This window comes from Tenebrio molitor, chromosome 1 (genome assembly GCF_963966145.1).
Source record: "Tenebrio molitor chromosome 1, icTenMoli1.1, whole genome shotgun sequence".
Taxonomy (NCBI): Eukaryota; Metazoa; Arthropoda; class Insecta; order Coleoptera; family Tenebrionidae; genus Tenebrio; species Tenebrio molitor.
The window spans coordinates 21,042,756-21,063,435 of NC_091046.1; the positions used below are offsets into that span (position 1 = coordinate 21,042,756).

Here is a 20,680-nt window from a genome sequence, read left to right on the forward strand (position 1 = left end):
GAAAGTAGAGAAGAAATGTTGAATGAGGACGGAAGAGGGATCGAATGGATGAAGAAGGTTGAGTGGAGAAGAGGGACAATATGTGGGGAGGGATAATTGTATTTGGAAAGCTGCTAATTTGTTATTGTTTTGAATTATTTAGTTAGTTAGTTTTAGTTATTATATTATATTTTATTGTATTTTATTGAGTTAGTGGGAAATGTCGAAAATCGGATAATTTATAAACCTGTATAGGTATTAAATATACATACAACTAACTCTTGGCTGAGATCCAAACAACATATTAAATCAGAACTACATGACCTTTTGCAAGGTCGGACCCTTTTTTATGTTTATATTGACTGGACTAGTTGTATTGATAAGTGTTATTTAAGTTATTCTTTGCCAAAGAAAACAAAACATTAAACACAGCAAATAAAATTTTAATGAAAGAAAAAAAGTAATTTTTTAGAAAAATGAAAAATTGTCAAAATTTGAACAGCATTTTGAATTTGTATCTCGTATTCTCAAATTAAATCTTTTAACACGTAAATCAACCGACAAAAACACAACATGGAAGTATCGAAGATTTTCTAATAATTTATTTAAACAAAACAATTCGGTTGCCATGGTGACCATAGCACTCCCGCTCATTGAAAATATCCCAATTTAACTATAATAAAGAAAAATAAGCACAAATCAAGATCATTTATTAAAGAAATCATAATGAGTCCGTTTTTGTGCCGGCCAGTGTAGTTTAACCTATGATAAAAGAAAATGCCCTCAAAGTTACCTAAGAAAAACAAGTCAGTGTTTTAGCTCTTAGTTGAATTGTCATTGTCAGTGTCAAATGTCATTTGGTATTTTATTTTAAACACTAAACAGTAAAATTGTGTGCTAAAATGTTTACAAGATAGCTTGATTTCTATTTCCAAAATGACGTTCAAAATGATGGTGAATGGTTATAGTAAATGAGGCCAATTCTTGATTAATTCCGATTGAGATCTTTATATCTGCAGTGAATTAAAATAGGCAAAAATGAATAGGGAATTCCACAATTTTTCTTGGAAAGCAAAATCATTTCCCCAATCCTCTCACGTATTCTTAAACACTAGATAAATTTTAAATGTTCCAGGTATTTGAAACATTACATTTAATGTGTATGTGTATAAAGCGGTTTTTTTTTAATCTGGCGTCGAAGTTGGCGTTGGAGAGTCGATTGAGAGCGCACCACCCGTGTAAAAACGTGAGATTTAAACAGCTGTGCATTCACAATCGCCTCTTCAACGCCAAATTAAAAAAAAAACACCCTTATATTTCTAACACATCTATCTATACAGTGAGTTTTTTTAAGACTGGCCATAGGGTTTTACATGTTAATTTTTCAACCCCCTGTTAACTTTTGTTCCGATAAAAATATTAAAACCATTTTTGGAACAAAGTTGGAAGATTTTTTAAACTATCGGATAGATTACAATTTAATATCCCAAACCGTCGAAAAAGTTGTAAAAAAAAAATTTTTTAGGGCGCCGAAATAGTAGTACGTCGAGCGGCCGCCAGAGTAGCGCCATTGTCGGCTCAAGCAGCACCTGACGATCTCCGTTTTTGGACGCTTTCGGTTTTCGTATAAAAATGTGTCTCTAGAAACAAATAGGAGTGGTCTTAGGGAGAACATTTCTGGCAATTTCGTACCCACGAGTTTGTATTCGGCATGACAATTCACCGAGCGAAGATTGAAAAATTCTATGAAAGAAATACTTGAATAGTATCGAGTTATCATTTAATATTCTGGTAGCGTTACCTATGGAAATATTTTGTTTTTGTTAAGGCATGTCGTTTGAACTCCCGGTTAGTAAAATTAGAGTAGAACTGTGATATTTTTACATTTGCGTTCAGAGAGGTTTACTGTCGGCTGGTATTCACGTTAGAGCAGAAAACGTTTTTGATCGAAAGTTATTTTCGCAAGGGTTTGAAAGTGAATGGTTCATGGATCTACTCCGTACAAAAATGCTAGAAGAGTTTATCGCCAAATTTCCCGATGCTATTGTTGACCGGAAAACCTTCGAAGAAAACCTGAGCCGGTGTGTAAACGCCCATTCACAATGGCGTTAACGTTACATCGATGTTAAAACGTTAATGTTAATGTTAGATCTAGAAATTCAAAATTACATGTATTTCAGTGTGGACCGTTCACAATGGTTATGATGAAAGTTAATAGAGAGTTTTCGCGTTACGTTCCGTTAAAATAACCGGTACGCTATTCGCGAGCAATTACCGTAATCGCTTATTGTAATAATAGAGAGTTTTCGCGTTACGTTCCGTTAAAATAATCGGTACGCTATTCGCGAGAAATTACCGTAATCGCTTATTGTAATAATGAATCGGTTACGCTATTGCCTAGCAACACCGGCATTAGCGTACACGCGAAAACTCTCTAAAGGCCCATACACAATGGAGTTAACGTTACGTCGATGTTAAAACGTTAATGTTAACGTTAGATCTAGAAATTCAAAATAACATGTATTTCATTGTGGACCGTTCACAATGACGTTATGATGAAAATTAATGATTAATGATATTGTTAGCGTTAACGTTAATTCTAGAAATTTTCTGGATTCTTAACGTTACATTCTAACATTAGCCAACGGAAATAATTTATAAAAAGTACTGAAATACATGTAATTAGATCTAACGTTAACATTAACGTTTTAACATCGACGTAACGTTAACGCCATTGTGAAAGGGCTGTAATATAGAGTTTTCGCGTTACGTTTTTCAGATAACCGTGTACGCTAACGCCGGTGTTGCTAGGCAATAGCGTAACCGATTCATTATTACAATAGAGAGTTTTCGCGTTACGTTTTTCAGATAACCGTGTACGCTAACGCCGGTGTTGCTAGGCAATAGCGTAACCGATTCATTATTACAATAATCGATTACGGTAATTTTTCGCGAATAGCGTACCGGTTATTTTAACGGAACGTAACGCGAAAACTCTCTAATAAGCGATTACGGTAATTTCTCGCGAATAGCGTACCGGTTATTTTAACGGAACGTAACGCGAAAACTCTCTAATGAATCGGTTACGCTATCGCCTAGCAACACCAGCGTTAGCGTACACGGTTATCTGAAAAACGTAACGCGAAAACTCTCTAATGTTACATGATATTGTTAGCGTTAACGTTAGACCCAGAAATGTTCTGGATTCTTAACGTTACATTCTAACATTAGCCAACGGAAATAATTTTAAAAAAATACTAAAATACATGTAATTAGATCTAACGTTAACAGTAACGTTTTAACATCGTGTGCCTTTATTTAGTTCAAAAATATTGAAAAAATGCTGTTGCAAATGATAAGTGGTTTTTTGCAACTATAGACTTGAGCAAAACTCAGGACTCGAGTATAACTTACCCAAGTTGGACTTAAGTTGCCGACTATAAATACCGGCCTTAGTCTCTTTCGATCAAGGAGTATATCGTGATTAAATCTTAGCGTCAGTTGTTAGTTCGGCGTCTTAGCTGTTTTGCTTGTGATTTTCTTTAACAGTTTTTATCAAGACTTAAAATTCAAATTTGAACATTAGTACCTATCCACATAATTGAAACGAACGAAAAACAGCAGCTGCCAGACAATATAGAGACAATTTTAGGCCTCTAAACTCATGTAAGCAAGACTTGAGTCTGCCTAACCCCTAACTTGGGCTTGAGTCAAACTTGAGTACTCATCAATGCTCAAGTCTCTCTCCAGATTGAGTCTAATTTAAGTTTGGACTATAAATACCGGCCTAAGTCTCTTGAAGAGACTTTGTCTATATCGTGGATTTAATTAATAATTTGACATCTAATTTGCCGGCCTCAACGGCTCGACATAGTTCGGCAAAAAAAAAAAAATATAGAGCCGCACAATTCCACAGGACTCTTGATATACAGTGAGGGGCAAAAGTAACGCAACAACTAGCAAGTAAGACGATTCTATATTTATCAAAAGCTGAAGGTGCCATATTTTTGACAAGAATAATTTGAAATTGTCATGTACATTGACTTTAATACTTGATTTACATTTGAAGTGTCAAAATACCACCAGAAGTACTTACTTGAAGCCGCAAAAAATAATTTTCTCAACCTATTACCACCTAAATCCAGGGACAGGTAGAATCCAATTTTTACCCTTTTGTGATGACGTCATTATCTAGTAACTTCACGTATGTTTGAGCTAGGATCAGAAACAAATTTGAATTGATCATAACTATTTAGATTTCAAATTTGTTGACAATTGCTTCGAAAGGTTATGTTTGTAATCAGTGTAATAAGTGAAAGAAATTAAAAATTGTCAAATTGACAGGAGCATAAAATAACCACCAAGTAACCAACAATAAATAAACATGCCGCTTTTTTTTTTCTGTTTCTGTCGTTTCAATAGAGAGAAAGTGAGGAAGGAAATCGTGACGTCACCTCAAAAGGCTAAAAATTGTACTATACGAGTTTTCCTATAAACAATTTATGGATTGGCAAAACAAAAAAGGAATAAAATCGTCTTTTTCTGAAAATGTACTTATAGCTTACATTGGAGAATTATCTGAAAAACTTAAACCCAATTATTTGTGGACTCAGCATTCTATGCTTCGAAGTACACTGCTTTGCAGAAAAATCGCGTACATCTATTTTTCGCTGTGTTAAGTTGGTCTAGATTGGTGCTGACTTTTTATTTCTTTGTGTCAAACAACTGTTTCATTTTCCTAATAACAAATCAAATAGTGACAATCTCACAGACAATTTATAACGTATTTACAAATAAACTAGGCAAAAGTGAATAGGGAATTCCACAATTTTTCTTGGAAAGCAAAATAATTCCCCCAATCCTCCCACGTATTCTTAAACACACGATAAATTTAAAATGTTACAAGTACTTGAAACATTACATTTAATGTGTAGATTAATATATTTGTAACACATTTCATTACAAATTTTAAAGGGTATTTATAAAAAATTCAAAAAAGAAAAATTTCCTATTCATTTTTGCCTAGTTTAATAATGTTAAAATCCACATTTACAAAACAAAAAATACTCGAAAACTTGATTGCTTGATTTTTAAAGTGTACGCGATTTTTCTGCACAGCAGTGTACATACAGTTAATTTCAAAATTATAGCACCGTGTAGAGGATATAAGAAACAATATTATGGTGTTCTAAAATATCTGCGACGTTTTATGTTGTCAAACTTACCTAACCTATATAAAAAATATCACGTTCAAATTTCAGAAAGGCATGTTTACATATGGAAAAACTGTAATAAATCGACTTCTTGATTTTTCAGGTGTACCTCTGTAATTTTGAAATTACCTGTACCCTTTGCGTTCATCATAACGTAGATATAAAGAAATATTTGAAATTAAGAGCACTGCTAAAGCGTAAATCAGATGGATACAAATCGAAAAAGTAAATAATATTTTTGCAATAAATGACTTTTTTCAGTCTCGTAGGAAATAGCTATTTTTTGTGCGATAAGTTAGGAAATGTATTTTTTTTTTCTGTATTAGGCCTGAGATGCCGTGTACGGAAAAAAATGGATTTCATAGGTATTCCACACATTATTTTGAGTTTGGAAAAACACATTTTAAATTTGGATATTTTCAATTTTCTATATTTATTTATAAATTAAAAAGTGGATCAAAATTGTTTTGTTTTCGTTACTATAGAGAAATAATTTTATTTATAAAAAACAAAACAGTTTGTGAAGGCGTTCGAGTAAATTTACGGAAATGCTGTTAAAATGTCTGCTATCGTTTGATATTGAAGAATATGCAAGACAGGCCGAATACCTAAAAAGTAACAGCGCATGAATAATGAACAACGTTGTTCGTGTTAGTTTAAGGAAAGTCTTAAAAAAACATTAGTTGTAAATTTTGAGGTTGTCTGACAGATTTCAAGTTACATATCTCAGCAAGCGATCAAAATCGAAATTTTAGCGTTGAAGTATTATTTTCGCACTTGTTAGGAAATATTCCACTTTTCCTAACTCAAATTAGTATTCAAATATGTTAGTTTTCCAAACTCTAGTATAAAAAATAGTGTACAAAACTCGCTGGAAAGTGTGTATCGTTTGCTCGTCAGATTTCCGCGTCCACTCGCACGATATCACTGACTTTCCATTCTCGTTATGTAATATACTATTACCGTTGGAACAATTCTACTGGGTGCCCCAAAATTCGCGGAACAACTCAATGGAGCAATGTCAACTCATGTACTCATCTTATAAAATAATGAGAAAAATAATTAAAAAAAAGAGTGTGTGCTTAAGTGTATTGAAGTGTTTTCAAAATTATTTCATTTGATGTGTCATTTATTCAAATCGGATAAAAAATAAGCAAGATACAGCATCAAAGGTTTATCGTCAGTCACCCTGTATAAATTATATTATTGTGGATGATAGTATTTGGAGGAATCAGGAGCAAGGCATAAATAATTAATATTATTTAAATCCAATGCTGGTTTTAAATAAACACCAAAAATCTGTATTTTTCGCCCGTTTTTAGAGGTAAACAAACTGGCAAAATTTGTGAGGTTAGGTTTTGATGTATAAGTTTTAAAGTTTTAGGTATTTTGGTTTTATTTTCTTGACGATGATTTGTTGTATTGAACAGAACACAAGTTTTCATAGTAACCGGGACCAATAATTTATAGATACCACCCTGTATTATGATAATTTGTCCATTTTCCTCTTCACATTTTGCTACACAAATTTTTCCAATAGATGAATTGTTGAAGCCATATAATTGAGAATTACTTATTAAATCCTACATCCATCTGTGAACTTAACAATATTTGTCATGTCTTTATCGTTTATACAGGTGTCCCTAAAAAAAAGACCATAACTCCCTTATTTATCGGTGGATTTTAATTATCTATAAGTACACTAAATTAAATGGTTGTGAATAGGCACAAAAAGACCTAATAAATTCATGTATATCCCCAAGGGGTTCAATGATAAACTGTCAAAAAAAATGTTCAGATGCGCACACATACTTTTTTTTAGTAATTCTGATAGAGATTTTATTCTGAAACAACAATGTACAACAAGTATACACTTACATAACAAAAATATTTTTAAAAAAGTTAAAAAAAACCTACTATCGTTTATGCGCTCCATTTTGCCCTAAACATTGGTCACATCGGTTATTACACTGTAACGTAATGCATTTTGATAGCTTCTCGCTTGCTGCTCGTCATTTGTTTCAAAAGTTAGTGTTATTTTTTATGCGAGTTTAAAGCGTGTTTACATTATACGATTTTACTTATGATTTTTCACAGACAAAAATCATAAGAAAGGCTTAGGAATACTTACGAGATGACAAATTTGACATTGTTATGAGTCGTTATGAGTTTCCTTAAGATTGTTCGTTGATGTTTGGCGTTGTTGAATGTTGACAGACGAGACAACAAAACTAACCTAGAAAGTCGCGGAAAGTGTAAAATGTAATCTTCTCGGGTGTAATTACTGCACGTCGTTGTGATCTAATTGTGCCGAATGGATAAAATACATTCACGGAGAATGACAAAAAAACAAAAATATGGAATGTTGGCGGGCGACTTACTTAACCTATTACTACTACTGCTTAACTTGCACAAATTACTTAAAAAAAAAGAAGCACAAGATGATTTTGGACTCGTAAATGGCTGGAGAGGCGATATTTTGGACGTGGATTAACAAGTTTAATTTTCATATATTATACAACTAGAGGATTGAAAATTCTCGATTATACGAGACGTGTTGCCCGGAAACACCACGAGATAGTAGATCGAGTGGTGTTTCCGGTAACACGTCGAGTATAATCGAGAATTTTCCATCCTCGATTTGTATACGGGTAGACTATATCATGAATAAAAAAAAAATAAACAAAAACAGGTTGCCGAAACCGGCTTGGCGCATTCAGTAGCAGAGCGATTTGATGTGACGTTGATTTGACGGCTAGCGCAAAAAATTTTGTAAGTTAAGGCGGCGAGCGAAAATACAAAGGTTGGTATATTCGAATATACAAAGGTTCGTATATTCGAAATCGCCCTGGTTACTAAAATAACCGTTGTAATACACGGTAACTAAAGAAAATCAAAGATTCTTATTGGTTGATAAAGTAATGAATGATATTGTCGAGGAACTGGCCGTGGAGGATAAGAGAGTTTCAAAAATTTTACAAGAATGTCAACAAGAACTTTTGACGACTTGCTAGCTAAAGTGGGCCCAAAAATCTGTAGACAAAACACAACCTTTAGTTTAAAGGATGTAGGTATTTCACCCAGAACTTGATTATTGCTAACACTTAGATATCTTGCCACATGAGAAACCTTTCAGAGCTTACATTATGGCTTCAGAAGTTCAGTACCATCTGCCGTATAAACCCGAATTGAGTTCACAAGACGAAAAAAAAAAAATTTTGATTTTACTAAAAAAATTCAGAAGAATAACATTTTTTGCATCATTTCAAACACCCATTTCTGTTTTTAAAAAGTCTTCTTCAACAAAGAGGAAGACTTAACATTAAAATAAAAGAAAATGCAGAAAAAATATTTTACTTTTTTTTTTTAATCACGCGATAATTGAATATAAACGTATCGAAGTTTAAGTTTCTGAACACCCATGCGTGATTGGGACACTGGATTAAATAAATTCTTTGTTCTAAAGACAACATTTTGAAACAGTAATAAGTAGTTTGTCAAAAAACAAGGCCAATTGTAATAAAAATTATAACAAAATTAAATTCCAAGTCCAAATTTTAACAGAAAATGTTAATTTAAGAATGCAGTATATCAATATGGAGATTTTAGTAACGGAAATGGTTGTTTCAAATGAAGCAAAATTTGTTATTCCTTTGAAGTTTTTGCGTAAAATAAAAAAAAAAATCCCTCTTGTGAACTCAATCCGGGAACATACGGTATATCACACATTGTGTCAGAGACAGACGGAAAATCTCGTAAAACACTCTTAACGACTCATAAGAAATAGGTCATCCCCTATTCCTTGAGAGTGTCTATGTTTGCTTAAGGTTATGGTTAAGGTTTGCTTATGAGTGCCTATCTTAAGAAAAGTCATAAGGTGTAAACACACAAATCTTGCGTTAAGAGATTTCCTAAGGGTTATCTTAAGCAAATCATAAGAAAAATCTCATAGTGTAAACACTCCTTTTTACTTTTGTGATACATTGTTGTTTTCAGAATAAAAATCTCTATCAGAATTTCTTTAAAAAAGTATGTGTGCCCATTTGAATTTTTTTTTTTTTGAGTGTTTAACCTTGAAGCCCTTAGAGCTATACGTGAATTTAGTAGGCCATTTTGTAGCCTATTCACAACCATTTAATTTGGTACATAGATAATTAAAATCGTCCGATAAATAAGGGAGCTGCGGATTCGTCTTGTTTTTTAGGACCACCTGTATAAAATTTGTAAATTACAAACGTAAGTCTTAGGTAGGTACTTCTCTTTGATTTTAAGAGCATTATTTTAAACTAAACTTAACTTTTCGACATTATGCTTTCTTGCAGGCTTCCTGGTTTTTCTGTTATAACATCGTTAATTAGACAACGTCCAACGTACTATGCCGGCCAAAAAATTTTGGCCGTCATTATCTGTCAATTCAAAAAAAAACAGAATGTGTCGTAAAGACGCACGATAGAAGTGAAACTTTTGTATTACAGGGAAACATTGTAATTATTCATCAATCACTTTTTAATAGCATATTCACAACAAAATTGTATATTTTAATGAAGACAATCAATTATAAACAACGATAACACTAAACAATATCGAAATGCGTAACTCATTGTTCATTTGTAAGCCTCCAAATTAATGAGAGGACATCATCGATAAATGCCGTGAGTGTGACAAAGACAGAAGTATACACAATTTTAAGGGATGTTTGTATCGTGTCAAACAGATTAACTTACATTTAAGTGAGATGGAAATATTGGCGCAACCGTTGTGCGAGACACTGCTCCCACTCGACCCGAGTGTTTACCCCCACCACTTTTCGTCACACAAAAAGGTTGCCGATCAGAATTTCAAGACCCTCCCATAAAAAGTTTCACTTCAAAAAAAATTGTAATCCGTATGTACTTTATTGTCATCATGATTACCGTCTTGATTATGATCGTTATTTTTTGGGTGTTAAATTTCAAAACTCAAAATTATTTTGTCATTTCTACTACACAGAACGTTTACCTCAGGTTACCTATGTACGATTGTTCTAATTTTGTTCATTCATGTCGGATTTTTGGAATATCTGAGCTTCAAACAGTTTAAATTGATTGTCAAACTGACAAGAATCGAAAATGGGGTTACGATTCCTAAAGGTTTATTTACACTTTACTTGAATGTCAAGAAAGTGACGGCCAAAATTTTTTGGCCGCCATAGCACAGATCAAAATTACTAATTTATTTCTCACGACTATTAAGCACTAGTTAGGTACGGTAAAAATATCTGTTAGCCTTGTTACCAGATCATCATAGTTCAAATCAGGCCTATTTTGCTTCATGTTTTCATAGCATTTCAAGATGCTGCCCTTGGTTTCTTGAGACACAACTTTCGACATCGTGTTGAAGAAAATTTATACTTAATACCTGACAGTTGATGACAGTTTATATTGTCAAATTTACTATACTGTGTGAAATGTGTCAAAAAATCATGGCCAACCGTCATGCGTTTAAAAAAAAGAATAAATTATACAGGGTTATTATAAATTATTGTATTCTAAGTAGGCGTAAAAGCTGAATGTAAAATTTATGGTTGGCGCTCCATATAAAAAACTAAAAATTATATGAATAAGTTACACACCGTTCACATACCGTCTACGGTTCACACACACGAGATAAATTAGATTCAAAACAACTCAATATTTTTGGATTCAATCGTTGATTAATAAAAAATAAATAAACAAAATACTCATCACCGTACTTTTTACCTAAAAAAATGACAGTGACAGCGACAAAAATTGACAGTTGACATGAAAGTCGCAAAAATTTCATAACATGGCATGGCCTATTTCGACTACAATCATTTAGAATAACCCTGTACCACTATCAACATTACTTGTCATTTTTTGATATTTGAGTTTTTTTATTTTACTTATTCTAACACATTATTTTTAGTTGATCGAACAAAATGGTATTAAACCAGATGACTCTGAAAAATTGGAACAAGCAAATCAGAAATTGAAAGATACAGAAAGAATCCTGGTAACAACAAAAAAAGAAATTCGAACCTATCAGAATATGCTAGAACAGTCTCAAACTCAGTACGCAGCTATGGAAAAGAAGTACGCTAGAGCGAAACAGTTGCTTAGAGAATTTCAACAACGTGAATTGGATATGATTCATAGAGAAGATTTTTATCAGCAGCTATTACAAGAAAAAGATACAGAATACAATGCTTTGGTAAAAAACTTGAAAGATCGAATAATAATTTTGGAAGAAGATTTATTGGAAACCAGGCGTAGGGCTGGTTTACCTGCTATTCTCCCCTATGATAATTTAAATTTAAAGCAATTGACACCTCCAATAACGAGACGGAATCCACCGAAACCTCCTTTCCATCTTTTAGAAGCTGATTTATCAGATACTGAAATATCAGATCCAAGTCCAGATGACGATAAGACAGCAACAGTTGAAAGAAAACTTCCACTCAAAGAAGAATTAGATCGAGTTGTCCCACAACATGAATTACTTGATATTTCGGCAAATAAAAGCAAAGCAGAATTGGCTAATAGAGGTGCTCTAGCCAACAGACAATTACCCACTTCTAAAAAAGGTTCTTTAAGTAATAGCAGTAGTTCTGATTACGGATTAGACGACAGCTGCAATTCAGGAGATGAAGTAAATGGCTTAGGTCACACGCCACAACAAAATGATTGTCAGTTCTCCAAAGAAAAAAATTCAAAACCAAATTCTTTATATTCACAATATACAAGGTACCAGTTACAATCTAATGTACAAAATTCTCAGTACAGTGTACAGTCTACTCAAGTACAAAAACCTAGTTCTGCATCGCAGAATAATCGAATTCATCCAACAGCGTTGTATGCAAAAGTGCAAAAAGATTCTAGTCAATTGGTGAATGAAAATCGTGATTCGTGGATGACTTCCGGAATGTCTAAAACAGGAATTGCCTCAGGAATAGGACCTCCGGCTTCTCTTGCAGAACAGTTAAAACAGGTAAGTTCAAAAGTTCTAGCCATAATTAACAAGGCATAATATGCAGAGTGTATCTGAAACACGTGTGTTAATTTTAACCACTGGAAGAACTCGCTAATTTACGAAACTTTTCTTTATAACATTTTGCAAAATTTTTTTCGAGATTTTTTGCCCCCCAATTTTTACCCAACGATTTGTTTTGTGTGATTAACTATAAGTTTATATTTTTTGTAACCATGAGAATTTTAATTTTAATTACTTAATTTTTTCTACAACAGTGTCACTTTTTTGGCAAGGCTCCGTTTCTATTATAACAATAGAAAATGTTCGCCCTTACCCATAGGCTAATTTTTTACAAATTTTAAATTAATTTGTGACACTTTTTCGTAAAAAATTCAAATAGAAAAAACGTTTCATTTAACAAGCTCTGCTACGTGTTAAAATGAACACACACGTTTTAGAAACGCCCTGTACCTATATTATTAATATATGTATAAGAACACGGAAACCATCAGGGGTTAAGAAAGTTAAAAAAAAAAACGATTTATGTAGGACTAATTACCTTAAATATAAAAGTACGTAATTTGGTTGTTCCTTATAACACCAAACTAAACCTAAGATGTTATTTATAAGACAAAATGTTAGTTTGAATTCAAATCTGGTTCTCTGGTTTCACAAGTTCAAGTTCATTTGATATGTAGTGAACATTTTAATATTATTTGTTGTACTAATAATTGTACAATTGGTTATTTCAAGAACATGCTGGATGTGTTCCGGCACTTTGTCCAAATAAAGATAAATTTTTTTAAATCTAAACTGCACGTTTCAATTGACCATATTGTCATTAGGTATATTAACAAGACGCTGCAGTTAAGGATTTTTTCGCAGCTATAGCTATAGCTGAATTTTCGTATATACCTTCATTTAGTAATTGTAAATAGTATATAAAAAGTACCCACCAATTCGTTGTACGAAGAAAACGAAAGAAATTCTGCAACTCACCAGATCAGAAGGCAACTGGATTGCTGACAGAACGCTGCTGATTTAGGAAGCACCTCAACATGGTCGGGGTCATAGAGAAGCAGTAGACTGTGTGATGATGAGAACGAAACTCCCTATCACATTCTATGCGAGTGCCCCAACCTATAGTTGATTTTTCTGACTCTGAAGGCCGGACTAATAAAACTATAATATTCACCAAATACAGATACAGGGAGCGGCATTGTGTAGTTGTATTCTCCAAAGTACTACGATCATGGAGGTAGTATTAACAGGAGGGAGCATTCCCTATACCGTCAATGCTTTAGATGCGGTACCAGTCGGCCAGTCTCTAGTACCGCTTTATGACTCTTCTTAAAAGTAGCCGCCAGCGTTAATGACACTATTGACACGAATCTTTTCAGTGGCGGGCTCAACAAGAGTAATTTGGGGAATTTGGGCATTTCAGTTATTTTACACTGCGCCGCAAAATTATCGCATAAAGTAAAAATGAACCGTAGTTTTTTGTATTTTACTTCTTCTGCGATTTCCTTATGCTGAATTTCTTATTTTATCGTATTTCTTTTGTTTAGTAGCAAAGATCGCCATGTTGATAACTTCTAAAGTTGTTTATTATGAAAAGTTTGTATTAGTGTTATTGGTCAATTTCGTAAAGCATTTTGATTGTGGATTTGAGAGACGGTTAGTAAGAAGTTTTGGTTCCTTCAGTCATAAATTTCGAAAATGAATCCCTACGAACGTTTAAGTTGACATACAACAGCCGAACAATGTGCACAAATTGTTGTACTAGCCGAAGACGGTATTAATCAACAAGATATTGCAAATGGTCTTGATCTGCACCAGTCAACGGTATCTAGAGTTTTGCGTCCTTTCCACGAAACAGGAGAATACTCTAGAAGACCTGGACAAGGACGCAGACGAACAACAACAGCTCAACGGGATCGTTTTCTGCTTTTACAGTCGTTGAGACACAGGACTCTAACTGCTCCAGCTTTGCAAGTTATGACTTTAGGAAGATATCAATTCCAAATTAGTGCAAATACTGTTAGAAGAAGACTTGCTGAACACGATTTAAGGCCCAGGATACCAGCAAGGGGCCCACAGTTAACAGCGGCTCACCGAAGGGTACGATTGCTGTTTACCCAAAATCACGTTGATTGGGAATTGTATCAATGGAGGTTAGTAATGTTCTCTGACGAGTCCAGATTTTGCCTGGATCAAAGTGACAGACGTGTCCGGGTGAACCGATGCTCAGGAGAGCGATATGCTAAATGTAACATTATCCCGAAAGTCAATTTTGGAAGAGGTTCCGTTATGGTTTGAGCAGGTGTCACTTTCGACGCTCGCACAGAGTTGGTGGTGCTAGAAAGAGGAAACCAAAATGCGGCGACGTATATTAACAATATTCTGGAACCTCATATTGTCCTATTCCGACCATTTATTGGGATGACTTTATTTTTATGCATGATAATGGTCGACCGCACGTTGCGGGAATAGTGCAGCATTATTTCCGTGAGGTCGAAATTGGGCAAATGCAATGGCCAGCAAGGAGTTCAGATCTAAACCTCATCGAGTAATTGTGGGATCCTACAGATAAAAGAGTTAGAAGGTTACCAAATCCACCAACAACTCTTCATCAGCTGTCTTTGGGTCTAACTCAAGTTTGAGAAGAAATTAAGCAAAGAGTTATACAAAACCTCATTTTAAGCATGAGACAATGTTGTGCAGCTGTAACAAAGGCACGGTGTGCCAACACGCACTATTAAATGTTAAATTTCTTTGTTTTCTCCGAATTTGAATTTTTTTATTTTTTTGTTTTCTTGATTTCTTTGTTGTGTTCTGATTATTGTAGTGTTTACTTTTATAAATCTACTTCTTCAATACTTTACAGTTCGAAATGTTGTAACTGGAAATAAATTTGGCTCAAAAACACGAGTTTTGAAATTATGCGTTAATTTTGCGGCGCAGTGTACTTTCGGCTTTACGTGTGAGTGGTTTTGGTATGAATTTTCTTCGTGTTTGGGTGTTGTTTTATTGTTTTTGTTATTATTTTTGAACTTTTTGTAATTCAGAAGAATTGCAAAGAGAGCGAAAAATACCAATTTTACCACGCCACTGGAAAGGCACATGGTGCGCTCTGTATTCAGTACCACTTTATAGCACTACGCATTTACGCGGCATTTCCGCTTTTTTCAAATAGTGCTCCCTCCTGTTAATACTACCTCCATGACTACAATTTAATCTGCATTTACTAGAGATCATTTCATCTAAGAAGTACATAATGCGCACGAACACGTTGTCGTCGGACGAGTTCATGTTCAAATTTTTAGGGGAGGTTTGAGTCCATCAACCATCTGGAATCCATGCGCTCATTGTTATTTCTAACTTAACCCCGTTAGCGTTCAGAAGTGTTTTGTTTTTGTTATTTCTTCCTCTGTGTATCATACTATGACATTCATTATTGAATTATTAATTTGGTAGAATTTTAATCATATAAATTAATTGAACCATATCGACTCCTTAGCTAATCGAATGTTTCTACGCCACTGATCATCAGCTGACTAGCGTCCTACGGTCAGATTTCGATGAGTCATCATGTATGTAAAGTAACGCTTAAGGTATAAGATTATATGGCCCTTTAAAAGTATTTGACCGGAGATAAACGTCCCTTTTGTCGCAATTGCAGTAGGCGGTCAGCCCAACCATAAATCATGCTTCAAGCAATTCTCTGTTGTGAATTCCAGAGCCGGCCTCAAAACAAATGCGTACCGACGAAATTATATTTATTTATTAAATATACAATATTATTACAAATCATCTTTATTGTTTTCAAGACACAAAGTACTAAAGGGAATTTCGCTACAATAACAAAATTTACAATAAACATCAAAAATATGTCCTATTACAAATTTTTAATCCCGGCCCTGAACGAAGGAAAGGGGATGCAGCTGCACCAGCCGAGGTAAATTGTTTACAACCATCTCAACTCCAATATTGGTTTCCATTATTGGGATAATTTTAGTGCTGCCATATAATCTTATACCTTAAGCGTTACTTTACTTCTTAGATGAAATGGTCTCTAAGAACGTTCCCTGCAGATGAGGAAATGAATATTTGTTCGGAGTTTCTACCTGATTTGACAAGAATTATGAATGAGACAAAAATGACCCTTATGGTAAAATATTTTTAAGGTAAAATTACAATGAAACGGTCGGTGCCACCATCTTCATTTGGTGTCCCTTCGGTGGACAATTGAACATTATCGGTTTATTAGTCGGGCCTTTAGAGTCAGAAAAATGAACTATAGGTGGAAAAAAACACCTGTACAGGGTGATTCAAGTTTTACCGCCGAGCGAAAATACCCACTTCTAATCTATTTTAAATTCTCAAAAAATTCAGGAATGATTGTGTATCCCTGTAGAACATTCTGTAAAAATTTCAAATTTTAATGAAACGTGTAAGTATTTATTTCGTTTTAATTCAATAATCGCTACATTAATTTACATAATTTTTCACTTAGAGTCCTTTCTAACATCTAGGGAAAATTTGATGCCATTGAAATCATGAAAACATCACCGGTTTTTTAAGTAAATAAATGGAATTCGATATTAAAGTGCACAATTTATCTATGATTTATTATTTATTAAATTGGGCGGTCACTTCCACAAAAGAGGTTGACATGGGTTATTTGTGGTACCCTTTTGGGACTAAGGAATTAATAGAAAAGTTCGCAATAGATGTTTCCCAACAATGAGGTATTTATTTATGATACTGCAGTTGAAAATCTTGACCATTTTTCGCTGTTAATGTTAAAACTGGAATAATTCAAAAACTAATCCTTTTCTTTTGATGCGAATTTCATAAATATGTTTGAATTAATTGTGAATTGTGAGCGTACACGTAAAAAAAAAATTACTCAAAATCATTTTTTTTATCTTCAAGCGGTCGAAAATAACGCCTTTGTGAAGTACTTCAAGTCCTAGGAGTAGAAGTGTCCCACAGGCGGCTCGACCGGGTCAAATGTAAGGTCATTTCAAGTATTTGTCTAAAAGCCTCTAAAAAAGCGAAATAACGAAATGGTTATCCAATAATGAACCGATTCGACTGTGATCAAAAGCCTAGCGCTGTTTTTGGATTAAACAATAATATTATCTACTCATTTACTTCATTTCGTGATACTTAAATGGTTGTAATAGACAATTTACAAACAAAATAGTCTGAATACTCGTATTACTTTAATAAGGATAGATTCATTATTTATGTAATAACAAGGTTCTTTAGTTCAACAAAAATTAAATGAAATGTTCAAAATCGCCTCCATAGGCAGTTAAGCAATTACACAATCAATTACATATTAAAATTACAAATGTCAGGTGAAATTACTACTGAAAATTTTAAATTGAACCAAACGGAATTCAAAAAACGTATTTTTGCTAGCTTATTCCTTGCTTCTGGTTATTAAATTGAAATTGCTTCAGTACATTATCATATCCCACAACTTTACTACAAAACTGGGTTGAATATTTTCATGAGGACAAAAGTTAACAAGGGGTTGAAAAATTAGCATGTAAAACCCTATGGCCAGTTTTAAAAAACTCACTGTATATCATTCAGAGTAGAAGGTCTTTTTGTGCCTCGCCCAGTTGCCGACCTCGACTGCGACTGCGTTTCGGTCTTCAATCTCTGGGCTAGCCACAAAAAGACTCACTTCTACTCTTAATGATATAATATACTATTAATTTAATGGCTCTGAATGAAGTGATACGGGAAATTTGATTGCACACGTTTGTAGCCTTATATGAAGGGAATATAACCCTAAAGTTTCGTAATTTTTACTAATTTTTTAATAGGCTTAATCGTGCGGGCGATAAAACTTGAATCGTTCCCGGAATCCGAAGAAATAGTAAATGTGCCCATCGGAGATGTACTCCGCTTTGTGGAAGGTACAGTGCTGATGGACCAAGTAACGCTGGTGGTGCACAATAATCTTAAGTTGCAGTGCAGTGGGTTTCCAATCCCAACTCGTGGCAAAATAGTATATCATATACCGGGTGTAGAATTAGTTTACAAGACATAGGATTTTACATGTAAAAATAAAGAGTTTCAATTATTGGCTCCCCTAACAATTTTATGGCAAAATAGTTAAAATGAAAGTTAGAGAGAATTAAAATTACTGTCTAATTTCAATCTTAGTTTTATTCTAACATCTTGTGGTACTGAAAGAAAGGCAAGAAAAGAGTTAACACAAAAATACGAAAAAGTACTACTAGGCATGAAATTTTATTTCTTTCTTTAAATGGTATTATGGAGGATCTTCTTTAAGAACCTTCCAAGCAACATTTGCTTCAGGTTTCCCAGACCGACCAATTTCAGCCATAGAAACAATTCGAAGAATTGGAGAGAAGTTTGAACAGTTAATGGAAGATACCTTTTCATTCATCCTGTACGAGTTCATTTGAAGGTCAGATCAAAAGAAAATTAAATAATAGTGAAACCACCCGACAAATAATTTTAGAAGTCAAATTTCATTCCTAGTATGTACTGCTTTTTAGTATTTTTGTCTTAACTCCTTTCTTGCTTTTCTTTCAGTACCATAAGATGTTAGAAAAAAACAAAGAGTAGAATTAGGCAACACTTTTAATTCTCTCTAACTTTCATTTTAACCATTTTACCATAAAATTATTAGGGGAGCCAATAATTGGATCTTTTTATTTTTACATGTAAAATCCTATGTCTCGTAAACCAATTCTACACCCGGTATTATACCAAGGAGGTTAAAGTAAGAAGAGGGAAAGCGCCCTATGCTGGTAATGCGTTGAAAGTGATGCCAATCGTTCCTTCTCCAGCAACCTTTTATGACCGCGAACGTCCTTGAACGGCCCACTGGGTACCGCATCGCTTTGGCGCCAGTGGCGTTCCTTTAACCCCCGCAACAAGGTGTTAATCGTTTTTATGTTACAACAAATGCTCTAGTGCGCCCCGTCATGTACATACAGTGAGTTTTTTTTAAAGACTGGCCATAGGGTTTTACATGCTAATTTTTCAACCCCCTGTTAACTTTTGTTCCGATGAAAATATTCAAACCATTTTTGGAATAAAGTTGGAAGATTTTTGAAACTATCAGATAGATTACCATTCAATATCCCAAACTGTCGAAAAAGTTGTGAAAAAAATATTTTCAGGGCGCCGAAATAATAGTACGTCGAGCGGCCGCCAGAGTAGCGCCCTTGTCGGCTCAACTAAAGTCCCTAGATATATATCTAGGGACTTTAGGCTCAACCAGCACCTGACGATCTCCACTTTTGGACGCTTTCAGCGCGCTAAAAAATATTTTTTTCACAACTTTTTCGACAGTTTGGGATATTGAATTGCAATCTATCCGATAGTTTGAAAAATCTTTCAACTTTGTTCCAAAAATGGTTTGAATATTTTCATCAGAACAAAAGTTAACAGGGGGTTGAAAAATTATCATGTAAAACCCTATGGCCAGTCTTAAAAAAAACTCACTGTATAGTTTTTTCTGAATTATAAATTTACTTCTTTTATTTTTGTTAATTTTTTTCATGTACTTTATGTTACAAATTACAATAAATGCATCTCTGCGTCCCGTCTTTTATACGCCACTGGTACCATCCCCACCAACCACCCTTGTTTAGCAACCTTTTATGGCTCTGCACGATTTGGCGGGTGGCATCACTTTTTCAAACTGGCTTTCCCTCCTCTTACTTTAACCTCCTTGTATATTACATTACGAGCGATGAAGGAGCGAGTGTGCGGCCGTTGAAATCTCAGACAGGAAAGATTTAAATACTCTGTATAAATTCCGAAATTTGATTAGCGTAGACAGGATTTTCATCAAGGATTATAAAGTCAGTGTCAGTTTTTGACATATTAGGTCAGAATACAGCGTAACTTTTGAAATGCCACAATTATCTGATTTGCAAAAATTTGTTAGACTGAGGGACGGTGTGAGTATAAGAGCCATTGCGAGAGAAATTAATGTGGATAATGTTTGAGTGACATTTTGAGAAACGTCACTTTCAATACCATTTACAAAGCCAAAAGTTTGGCGTTGTCAAAGTGTCTGAGTTTTCAACGGCCGCGACTGTACGTAATCTCGTTACTACTCGAGTAATGTACTATACTTTTTCTACGATCCGTACTAGACTTTTTGTACGACCGGAATGATCCCCAGAAAATTTCTAAAAAACCATTTTTCTCCCTACCGGTTAGAAATGTAGGCTGTGGATACCTCATTTGAGGTGAGAAAATTCAACTTTCTCGCTAAGGTAAGAAAGTTAATCATGAAATGTTTATGGTAAAACTGTACCAAAATACAAATGTCAAAAGTGTCAAAAGTGAAATAAGTTATTGATAAATGAAAGCCAATTCAATGAAGTAAGTTGGTAGGTCAATCATATAATCTGGAAAATAAACAGATAAGCTAGGTAGGTAGATTACTTTACCCTGTTTATATCAAATTTTCGAACAAACCTCAAATCTTCAAATGCGATGACAAGTTA

At 34.1% G+C, this 20,680-nt stretch overlaps 1 protein-coding gene across 8 annotated transcripts in view; it reads left to right on the plus strand.

The window, feature by feature from the left end:
- The window catches only part of Spn (Spinophilin), a 166,421-nt gene that overhangs the window by 117,790 nt on the left and 27,951 nt on the right, over positions 1–20,680 (plus strand). For 7 of the 8 annotated variants that reach the window (XM_069036634.1, XM_069036635.1, XM_069036639.1 and 4 more), the window contains exon 10: positions 11,118–12,179. The exons of the other annotated variant lie outside the window; for it this stretch is intronic. In XM_069036634.1, coding sequence (XP_068892735.1) covers positions 11,118–12,179 — 1,062 coding nt within the window. The remainder of the gene's footprint in view (positions 1–11,117; positions 12,180–20,680) is intronic. 8 annotated transcript variants of the gene reach the window in all.